Raw genomic sequence first — 12,117 nt, 5'->3', positions numbered from 1 at the left:
GTCAGCGAAGCACAAAGAAGACGATCAACTCTCCATTTGTGATGATGCATTGTGGGTAATTTAGGCCACGTGTGTATGCGTGCAAGTGTGTGTACCGTCAATATGAATACATCAACAAACGCAACCTTTAAAAAGTATATACGTGCTTGCAACATAGAAGGCAAGCTTTAGTGTGGGATTTGGTGTGATCAGTGCTGGCACTTGGGCCGAGCTAACTGAATTAGCAGCATAGCAGCTGCTTCAAGCCGTTTTTTTCCCCAAAGCAAACATTTATCTTCATAATCTGGGCTGGCACCGAGCTAAGTGACAACATGGACAGAGAGAGAGAGAGAGAGAGAGAGAGAGAGAGAGAGAGAGAGAGAGAGAGAGAGAGAGAGAGAGAGAGAGAGAGAGAGAGAGAGAGAGAGTGAGAGAGAGTGTGTGTGTAAAAGCAGTAGTGTCATGATGTCAGTAGTCTAGGCCAAAATCTCTTCTCTGACCTATATACTGTAGCAGTACAAATTCCCCACAAAATACACCAGAGAGGTAGAGGACAGAAAGAGGGGGAGAACAAAGGGGTGAGGGAAGGTAAGTTAGTGTGGAAAAAAAAGAAGGGATAAGCAGAAAGGGATGAGACAGACTAAACAGAGATAAATGAAAGAAGCAGACAGAGGGCGAAACAGGCTGCATGAAAACAATGAGCTGCAGTAAAAGAGAAAGAGCGAGTGACACAGACAGACCAGTGTGGCAGGAGCCATTATTCCAATGACAGAGGGGCACAGTCAGCCTTTAACCCAAATGCTAAAATCACAGCACATTTCCATTGCCACTGTACCATATTTTGCCAATAAGGAGGATTTCCATACTACTCCCGACCACAATCACATTGAATATTTATATCACTGCAAATGATATTAAATATCACCATGCAGCTTAATTGACTCATAATGGCTTCAGAGCACTAGCAATAAATGCAATGGAGCAACCAGAGTCATTACATTTAACAGTGTGTGTAGCTAAAGGGAGGCCTAATGAATTGTCTTTACATCAGTATATAGAGTGGATGTATCCAGGGAGCACTACTTACATTGAACAGAATAGGACGCCAGCAGTGCGGCTGTGTTGTGTGGACAGGGTAATCTGGAAGAAACACACACACACACACACAAGATATAGTTCTTTTAAAGAGCAGAGATAACTCAGATAACAGTAATACAAAATGTAAAATAAACAACATAAATCTTTTTTTTTTTTTGATGAAACCAAGAGAAAAAGCAGTAATGCATATTTTCCCTGACAAAAACAATAATGAGTGTGTTCTGTATGGAGGACTGTGCACTGCCTATACAGCAACATCTATTACAGACAGGGCAGCATACTCACCTTCCAGTTACTATATCCTGCTTGATCTGAAGATAATATTGGTACCTAAGGGCGACAACACATTGCATTAGAACAGGAGACCAGTGACTAATTACCTCTGTTTAAATTGAATACAATATGACGTAAAGAGAAGCAGCCAACAGATGATTGCCAGTCAGATTATAATGGTGACACTTCTGATGGAAGTGCCTGTTATGTGAAACGTATGGACACCCTTCTGCAAAGGCCTTTGTTTAATTAGTAGTACAATGAAGCTGATTTCCCATAACAGTTTTAGAAAGGGCTTTTCTTGTCATGTGCTTTTATAACAAATAAGAATAAAAATGGAAAATGTTTACTGCATATGTAAACTGATACAACTAGAAAGATTGGTTGTACTGGAATTTAAGGAAGACTAGCAATATTTTCCATTCCTTATCCAAGCTCTTGTTATCAGAATTGTTCAGCCCAGTGTTGCTGTAAAGTGTTGCGGACCGTAAACATAGTCCGACAATTCAATCAATCAGGAGTGTGCTGTGGTCGTAACTCGACTGTACAATACACCAGATCAGTGTGTCAGATCCAAGGCCCACTATTCACTGTTACAAGCTGTATAAAAAAAGTGTTGATAAGGCTCAGGGAGCGAGGCCACGGCTGAGAGGCTGAAATAAACACCAGGCGGTAAGAGGCGATATGGCGCTGTGACGCCTCCTCTGCATGTTGTTTATGTAAAACGCCGTGTTGCAGACCTTATGTTTGCAGAACTGTGGGCTGGAGTCAGCATTACGGCCTGGATACAAAACATACTGGTTTATTTTTATTTTATTTTTTTTATTGTTAATGAGCCTGCATCAGCGAGAGAATGGAGCTCTGGTGCTGGGAATCTATTTGCAATGATTAGCTCCCGAAAGCTCTTATCATAAAACTAAATTGTTTATATCATTACCTTGTTTACTTAAGACCCACAGAAAAGAAAGTAGCATTACTTTTTATATATATAAAATAGGTTCCTTTATGCATGATGAGCTCTGAGACATGTACCCCATTTGCAGCTGTGTGTGGCACTTAAGACACTAAACTAATCTCAATAAACCTGTTCAATTCATTCATTGGTCTCAAATTCCGACCTTCCTGCCATCGCTCGTATCACGTACTGAATGAAACCATACGGGGAATATAATCAAAGCAAGATCATGTACAATACACCAGTCTAGTGTTGCAGGGGTGATTCCAATGGACGAAATCCAACCAACACTGATTTATAAAGCAAAATCGGTGGCGTATGGTATGTATGGCGTATGGTATGTATGGCCAAACCCCTGTTAACGCCTCAAGTATAAATCCTTTTTTATGAATAACTTTCCAAAATCATATCTTTTCAAAAATATTGAGGATTTACGCAGGTGATAATCAGTACACAGCTTTCTTCTGTAAAATGAACACTCTTACCGTGTGTATTCTTCCTGAAGTTTACTGGGGTCTGTCACAAAGAATTTGACTCTGAAGCTCAAGTTATGGGGAGACCCTCCTGGAAAAATGATAACGGGACAGTTAGAGGGGAAAACACAACATGGCAGACCTGTGAGTAGATACAAGTAAGTTACTAAGTGCAATGTAAACGTTTATTCTAAAAACAAAATGGATAAGTTCTATACCTATTCCTTTTTTTCAATTGTTGGATTGGATATAAATGAGTGGAATAAGTGACTCAAAGTGGAAAATTAGCAAGCCTACATTTCTACAAACACATCAGTCTAACTCTGTGTAGTGTGTGAGATACAAAACCCTGTGGTCATTCCTCGATTAATCAATCACTCCAGCATTAAAAACAGAGTTGAAACACAGTTCAATCATTGCTCGAGGAGGACTGCATTTCTCACTAGGGCTTCTTCCTAATTGTTCATGTTACACATTATCTTACTCATTATCAAAAGAAAAGAGCAGAGTTGAATTGAAGTTTAACCATTGCTCACGGCATGTTCGGAATTTTAAATGACGCTTCTGCTCGAGGTGACGTGTGGATTTTTAACCTTCACAGGGGCTGAACTGCAGACTGCTGCGTCAAACAGCTGCTAAATAGTGAAATTCAAGCAATTACATTAGGCGTGAGTGAACAGTCTTGGCTTTACAACTTTCTGTTGATTTCTGAAAATGACCAGAGGCCTGTACTACGAAGCCATTACTGAGGTAACTTCAGGTTCAACCCAGGGTTTTGTGTACCACGACGGTTGATCACTTGCTACCGGGTTAAATCGCCGTGGTAAGTTATGCTGAACACCTAACCTGGTCGGGAGCAGGTTATGTTGGAGATTAGAGATCAACCGGTGGAAAAGCACCGCCTACTGACCAATCAATACATGGTTGATAACGGCGTCACCGTTCTTAGAACATCTGGTGGAGCTCGGTGCGTGGAAAGAGAGAGAGAGAGAGAAAGAAAGAAAGAAAGAAAGAAAGAAAGAAAGAAAGAAAGAGAGAGAGAGGAGAGAGAGAGAGAGAGAGAAAGAAAGAAAGAAAGAAAGAGAGAAAGAAAGAAAAACAGAGAGAGAGAGAGAGAGAGAGAGAGAGAGAGAGAGAGAGAGAGAGAGAAAAAGAAAGAAAGAAAAGTGCCCACAGAAAAGTTCAAACATTTAGAGACCGACAATCCCGTTAACATTCCCCGATGGGTATTTTTATGAAAGATTTTCAGCGGAGGGAATTACGTAGGCCTATAGGCTATTTGTCAGCTTCCTGAGCCGTGTGTTGCCAATGCCACACATTGGTTTGAATTATGTTTTTATATTTTTTATTTTCTCTCACGATCGCTTACCACTGCCAGGGTTGCAACTGATAATATAATAGGCTAAAGCAACGGCAGTTTACGGAAAGCAAAAGTGTAATTGTGGTCAGATCTTGTGCCTGACTGATGGGGAAGTGATATTCGTTGTGTGCGATAAGCGTTGTGATTTATGCATTTACGGCGTCAGCTTTTTTGCCAGCTTTCCTTCCTGTGTTTTGCCTGTAAAACAGTGTATGTGTTCTTCATATTTATGTAGAATTATAGTTAGTAGTATAGCTCTTCTTATGTAAAATATGCGGCTCTGGTAGATGTTTGCGATTGGTCGTGCTGTGCAAACACCGCATCTTTTATGTGAACACGCGCGCCGCTGGATTGGGAAACCCTGGGTTGACTGAACTAGTTGGTAACCACCGTCGTGACACAGGTTATGCGGGACCGCGGGTGTTAGGTTAGGTGAACCCGGGTAACTGAAATAAATCCAGGGCATGTTGATCTTGATTCGTAGTACAGGCCTCAGGTTAAGGTGTTATGTTGTGGATTTCACCTACTTCTTAACTGTTTCCTGACGGGCTTGTTGGGATCGAGCCAGCGCTGTAACATATTGATTGAGAGACACTTAGACACCTTCCAGAGCATGGGTTACACAACCTAAATTATTCACCACTGGCCACACACACACACACCTGACAGAAATACTCAAAACACTGTTCACATGGATACAAACACACATCAATATACTATACACACTGACAAGCAGTACATCTACATTCTAGATGTGATTTTATGAGACTGATCCAAATACAGAGCATCTCTGGAGTCCTCTTGTAGGCGCGCACACACACACACACACACACACACACCCCCCCATAGATCGAAAAAAAAAAAAATCATACTGACTGGCGCATCTAAGGAGTCATCAGCCAAGTGCAGGCCAAAGTAGTCTCTCTCAGTCAGCTCCAGGTGCTTAAAGACAGCATCCAGCAACACCTGGCCATGATCCGACTTCTACAGAGAGGGACAGAAAACGCACAATGAATTACAATTTGCCACTCAATGTCCACCGTGAAAAAAGCAGAAGGAACTAAGACAGACGGACAAACGGGCCACGCTGCTTTGCACAATGACCTCTGAATCACATCTTTGCTTTTTGCTGCTCCCGGCCTCCTCGGTGAAAGATCACAGGAGAAACAGTGAGGGCACGGGAAGGAGCGAGGAAGTGATTATCCTGTGACATATTGCAGAAAAGATTGGTGCTTGGACTCCTCACACACACACACACACACACAAAAGAAAATCACTTTTCCCTCCAAAGACCTCTAAATAATTTGAATCCTCACATTGCCACAAAAGCATTTCACCAACTCAAGATCCATGTGTGTGTGATTCATCCACGTTAAGCCTTATTTAATATCTCTTTCTAACCACATGGGGAGGAACATGTATAAGGAATTAAGTTGATGCGTGCCTGTGGGCTATTGACATATATTTAACTATTTTGCTACATGGTTTGTTCAGTGACCGTGTAACACCATCTGACATCTTTCTAGCAATTTAGTGAAGCTGTATAGCGCTAAAAAAAACAACAAAAAAAACAAACACATTGAGTATGAAAAATTAACATGGTGTGCAGAACCGCAATCAATTTGAATACCATTAACATATAGATGTACATATAAGCTTTTTTTAATGTGATGCCAGTTCCCACAGTCACCAGCTGTCTTAAGGAAAACAGTAACATTTGATGACTTGGCTTGTTGGGAAAGCATCTGATCATCACATATCTTATATTCGCAATTAGAAACCCTCAAAATACAATGGTTTATGTAGCATATAAGACTGTAGGTTTTCCCATTATGCAACATGAATTTGCATACAGAAATATGGGAGTTGTATAAAAATAAAACAGCTGCTCAGAAGTGAAGATTCATTGTTGAATTGAACAATTTCCCTTTTTGATGGCGTTAACAAACTGGAAACGGATCAGTGATCAAGCGTCCCGGGTGACAAATAAAGTGTTTTGAATTGAACTGAATAAAAAACATGATTGTGTGGGCAACCGTTTGGTGAAAACTGCCATGAGATTAGAAGGCAACAGATACAGAAGAGTCAGAAGTGTACTACTGAGGAACACTTGGCTCTGAAACAAACCAGAGCACCATGGTAAAAGAGCAAAGAAAGAACAGTGAAACCACCGTCTGTCTGTGGTCAGGCTTGCATAAAAGTGGGACATGGAAAGAGGAACATTTAGAGCAAGAGACAGAGAGTTCAGGGAGGTATTTGTATTCAAGTAAATCAATGACAATGTGCTTTAACATGGTTAAGTAACTTCAAATTTATAAGTTCAGCTTTTAAAGGTTTTGGACAGGAAGCTCTCAGTGATGCATGTTATTTACTTGTTAACTTACAAGGACTGTTTATGAAATAACCCTTTTCTATGATCAAACAAGAGGCAAAATGAAGGTCTACATGCTTTAAAAAGGGAACGTCTTTCCCTCTTTTACAATCTTAATAGTTGGGCCTCACAACATTAAAGTGTGCAAGCAGTCTTACACTGGCATGAATGACTATAATGTATATTGTGGTTTCATTTCCTTTTTTTTTTTTTTTTTTTTAAAACAAATGTGTTTGTTGTTGTATCATTGCAATGGAACCAATGGGTAAAATGTCATAATGGTAGGAACAGCAGCTTAACAAACACCGTGGTTGTAGTAAAAAAAAAAAAAGAAGAAGAAAGAAAGAAAAATAAGAAGGAATTTCCCAGAGCTACTGAGAAAAGGAGGACAGAAGAGGGACAAAAGGGAGAGAGGGATGAAAGACTGAAAAAGGGGTGAGGAATCATTTATGAAACAGATCATTAATATCACATCGTATCTTGAGGGAGTAGGAAGGGTGAGAGGATAAACTGAGGGACCACAAGTGGAGCAGAAACTCTTACCTGATCCTGCCACTTTGAGAGAAGGAGGGAGGAAGAGAGGGAGTGTGTAACTCCATATGAGGTCCCAATGGGAAGACACACACACACACACACACACACACACACACACACACACACACACACACACACCTTGTCCAGCACTCCACTTTACCCTGGTGACACATTTTTACAGCATACACACATACATACATGTGCATTTGCTCAGGGTGTGGGTGTGTGTGGAACAGAATGATAGTTAACATGTTGACATGGCAGCCCTCTAGGCTCACCGGTAGTCTTTTAGCACTCTGCATGCCTACATGTGTGTGTGGATATGCTATCAATCTACTGCTGTCAAAGTCTCGTTAAGAGTGAGTCGACCCTAATATCTTCTGTGCTCCTTCCCGCCTTCTTGCTCACTTCTACAGCTTTACTATTACTACCACGATTGAATGACTGAATGAAAATTGATAAAACTGTTAAACAGATCTCGTATTTCTGTATTTTGGAAGTGTTTGGCAAAGCATTTTTACTAAGTCTGATGAGATTGACAAACAGACTTTTGGGACAGACCAAGATGGCGAAATCGGAAAATGTTGGTGTTGCGTTATCTAGGACAACAGACCTTTTTGAAAAAACGATGAGATCTCTGTTGTCAGATTGTCCGGCGATCTCCTTTATTTTATTTTTTTTTATAAATGGTGTCAAACCCAACCAGCCAAGCTTTTCAATTTGGGATCAGCTTTCAGAAAATAAAAGCTGTTGGAAAGACATCAGAAAATACTTGTGTGTGTGGACAGAACACATCTGACTAGCTTTAGTATGTGACAAAATACCACACAGTTTATGCAGATGCAAACTGGCTTCATCATTTACAGGCTGTTGGATTTACAAAGTAACTTAAATGTAATGATTCAATCAGCTGACTGGGGTCAAACAGACAAAATGAGGAAGTGAAAAAACATCCAAGCCTCCAATATGATTTTTCCCATGTAAGGCTATTCAGAGATATGACTGAGAGACTGTGTGTGTCCACTGCTTCACCCTTTGTATGAAGCAGCTTTTCAAGCTGGATGTGGGAGCCCTCTGTGCACTTTTTATACTGTGCTCCCAGGAAACCCATCGCCACGCTCTGTGTGTGTGTGTGTGTGTGTGTGTTTTAGCCTCTTCTGGTTTTCTAAAAGCATGCGAGCCAAATGTGCGATCGCCGCCAGTGCATGAGCAAACAGCAATACATTGTTAAAACTGAACATGCACACAGGCAAGCATGTCCACTCACACACACTTTTTAACGCAACAAATAACGGCGGCAAACTCTACACTGTGGACAGTTTGCAGGCTACCTACTCTGTGACTGTCTCTTTCTCTCACTAAGAGCAAAGATAGACAGAGTTACAGAACACATGCTACAGGAGAGACCAACAAAGAAAGAGAGAGAGAGATATAGGGAGAACAACTGATGACTGAGAGATTGTAAGAGGAAGACAGAGAGTCATAGAGACACAGAGAGACAAGAAGAAGAAGAAGAGCGAGCGAGCAGGGAAAGCGAGAAAAGGAGTGATTGACGATGCAGTTGTGCGAGACAAACGCTCTTTGTGTTGATCTTCATCAGTCCAGCAGCACCACTGACTGGAATAGTGTCTGTGTGCGTGAGAGCGAGGAGAGAAGAGGGAGAAGTGGTGATAGAGCGCAATCAGAGCACAAGAGACTGGCTGAGAGAGAGCGAGCGAGAGAGAGCGAGAGAGATGCTCTGATAAGTTTTTCACCCTGAGGAATTATTTAAGGTGTTAGAGGGGGAAAGAGCCCCAAACATCAATCACACTGGACGGACCTGAAGTCCAAAGTGGCGTTCGAGGGGAAAGCCCCCTAGTGTTTTTTCGGGTTTAACAAAAGGCGCAAAATGTGACACATTTATTTCCCTCCTTACTTCTTTCCATCCACGGGATACAGCTGAATGTGCTGCATGTACGCGTTTGTGCTAAACAATGATGGAAATTCAGGAATGCGTGAGGCAGCTTGTCCAGACAGGAAGAGAACTACGTGAAGGAGGAGTCATTCACATCTACCTCTCTCTCTCTCTGACACACACACTTCTGTAGAAAACTGACAATCAAGGTCAGTCACTTGAAGAGAAACGTAACTAACTATAGTCTAAATATCGGCCGACATACTACACAGACACATTTAAATGAATATGAATCCTTTCGAATAGACTGGATTCTGGACATTTTAGGTTATACTATATACTTTGACACTTATGAGTAAAGGAAACACCACTTGTGTCACACAGTTAGGTTGCATGCCATAGCTGTGATGGAGCTGAATCTGACAATCATGGCCCAAAAAACAGTTTTCAACATTTTCAAGGCTGCTGAATATTAGTATCTAGTCTACACTCACATCCTAGCTAGCGTACTGATATTTGTGACAAGAGGCTTGATCGGTTTATCAGAACAAGGTTCATGGAAAACGGCAGCTGAGGGAAAACCATCTCACTCCAAGATCCGTTTAGTAGCCGTTTCAGGAGCTTTCAAGATTCAATACTTTATTGCCATACAACTCGGTGCAAGTTGCTAGGAATTTGCTTCAGTGTGCTCATGACAGGACATCAACACAATACAACAACAAAAACATATAACTAATATATACACATATGGTATCTCACATGGGATCACACTTAACACAGGCAGAAAAAAAACAACTGATCGCTACATACCTGGATGACAGTCCAGGAGGCTAAAATAACCAATATCAAATTAAAGTGACACGTTGCGTAGGAATGCATGGCGCAAGTCCACAACTTTGCAATAAATAGATAAAATGCCGCTAATATGGGTGGCATAAAAAGTAATTCAATCATGTCACAAGATTAAATGATTGATGATCCACAACAACTGGGCAAACTCCATCTGCTGACGAAGATCAAACGATTTAATCAAAAGACTCTCTTCCTCTCTTCAGACTTTATCTACAAAAACATCAGCCGACATATTTATGGATACAAAAATGTACAGAGAAAATAACTGAAGTAGCGCACATTTAGTATACTGTATTCTGATATTATAGAGAAGGAGCTAAGCAAGCAAAATCCTCCCACGCCACACCCATCCCACAGCACAAACACAAATCTCTCGAGCCATTCTCCGTTTTTACTTTAATTACAGTACGTGTTGGATTCTAACATACTTAAAATGCAATAATTTTACAAAAACGCACGAAGCAGCTGCAGTCTATATTTTGGCTCACCCAACTGTTGAAAGGTTTCATATTAAGACTGTACTAAAGGAATAAGTGTCTGGGATGATTGGTCATTGGTCAGCTAAAGGGAAAGTAATATATGGAGTGGACACATATCCAGCTAGCTTCTGGAATGTTGTGCTGGAGAAGATTTCACATGACTGCAAAGCTTGAACTTTTGAGATGATGCTCGTCATTTATCATCACTTACCATAGTGTCTTGTTTTGTAGAAAATTATCTTTATATTCCTCAAAGTCAGGTATCTAAAAAATACTTATTATTATACTTTTTTTATTGTTTCTTCCAGGTGACTTGTATTTGTATTTCGCCCAGGGGTTACAGCCGTTTTTCAGGATTATTTATCTTTGTCTTACTTGCTCATTATAAGAGCTACTTGATTGCTCTTGCTGACAGCCACGTTTGTGTGCTGTGTGTAGTTGTTACTATGGTTACTGCTGCATGTCACTTTACTCTGAATAAATCCTGCATCTGATCCTGTTTTTTGTATCTGTAGAGATGTGGGTCAGTAGTGGGCTGTTTTTTTTTTTTTTTTTTTTTTTTTTTTTTTTAATATTTTTTTTTATTTCTTGTCAAGCCTCCAAGCTACACCAGATTCTGCTGCATACTGCTATGGTGTCAGCCAAAGAATTCCCATCTATAAGATCATCAGTACAGACAAGCTCTCGTGTGCACGCCCCGGCCCAGGAGTGCGCCCGTTCCCATGACAATAAGTGACTGCTTCTGGATTTTCACTCTCGGCTAGAATCAAGGCCAGTTGGCCAGGGAGAGGATCAATAGAAGTACTGTTGCTCTCAGGATGGCTTGCCTTTCCAGGAAGTTACTGCGGCTGCAAGGGTCTGATCAATGACACTGACAGAGAAACTGACAGAGACCGAGTCTTTCTTCAGCATGACGCAGGGAGGGGGGAATGGGGGAGAGAGAGAGAGAGAGAGAGAGAGAGAGAGAGAGAGAGAGAGAGAGAGAGAGAGAGATCAAGAGCAGGAAGCAGAGAGGGAGAGAAATGTGCAGGGAGAACTGTAAAGAAAGAAAATGGAGAGAGACTGTAAGATAGTGATCCACAATAATGGCTGAAGGGATAATCCTGATTACCCATCTGTGAAGAGATCACGATGTATGATGCAAATTGAAGTTCACTGGCCTTTTGGTTGAATCACTGTGAATTCTTCCAAATTTGTTTTACGGTTCACACGCAGAATGAGTATCTCGGTCCTTTAGGTGGGTTAGTGTCAGGGTAGTCTCGCTTTGCCAGACCCTCCTCCAAAGCGCGCTGGAGGAGGGTCTGGCTAGTCCACACAGCATTCGGGGATGGGAGGAAAACGTGCTCTGGTTTAATGGCATTTCTTTAAGCCAATCAGAATCATCACGGGCGGCGCTAAACTCCGCACAGAGCCGCTGCAAAATAGTCGTGCGAGAGAAAACTCAGATTGGACAGATAGTCTAGCTAGCTGTCTGGATTTACCCTGCAGAGATCTGAGGAGCAGTTAACCACAGTCCTCAGAAATCCACCAGATTTAAAATTCCAACACAAAGAAGGCGTAAGGAAACGGAAAATACATGCATCCGGTGGATGTAGAACGCGAAGGATATAGACTAGTGTCAAGAAGTGAGAAAGATATTCCAGCTACAAGCCAGGCCCCCAGGAAGAGCACCGGGCTTTGAGGCAAATTGAAGATTGAAACAGTGAAATGACCCCGGGCCCGTCACCAAAAAGACTTTTTCCCATATACTTGCATGGCAAAAGAGATGTCTGTACATCAGTGGATACATTTTTTTGACCGTCACAACCCATCATAATGACTCGTTTCACAATCAGAATTTGATCCATTC

At 41.4% G+C, this 12,117-nt stretch overlaps 1 protein-coding gene across 1 annotated transcript in view; it reads right to left on the bottom strand.

The window, feature by feature from the left end:
- The window catches only part of ptpn4a (protein tyrosine phosphatase non-receptor type 4a), a 77,482-nt gene that overhangs the window by 28,583 nt on the left and 36,782 nt on the right, over positions 1 to 12,117 (bottom strand). The window contains exons 3-7 of the mRNA XM_078263284.1: positions 5,015 to 5,122; positions 4,666 to 4,708; positions 2,791 to 2,869; positions 1,363 to 1,407; positions 1,067 to 1,119 (exon numbers count right to left, since the gene is read on the bottom strand). Coding sequence (XP_078119410.1) covers positions 1,067 to 1,119; positions 1,363 to 1,407; positions 2,791 to 2,869; positions 4,666 to 4,708; positions 5,015 to 5,122 — 328 coding nt within the window. The remainder of the gene's footprint in view (positions 1 to 1,066; positions 1,120 to 1,362; positions 1,408 to 2,790; positions 2,870 to 4,665; positions 4,709 to 5,014; positions 5,123 to 12,117) is intronic.

The sequence above is a fragment of the Sander vitreus genome, chromosome 11, assembly GCF_031162955.1.
Source record: "Sander vitreus isolate 19-12246 chromosome 11, sanVit1, whole genome shotgun sequence".
In the NCBI taxonomy this organism is placed as follows: Eukaryota; Metazoa; Chordata; class Actinopteri; order Perciformes; family Percidae; genus Sander; species Sander vitreus.
This window is presented reverse-complemented; position numbering and strand designations above follow the sequence as displayed.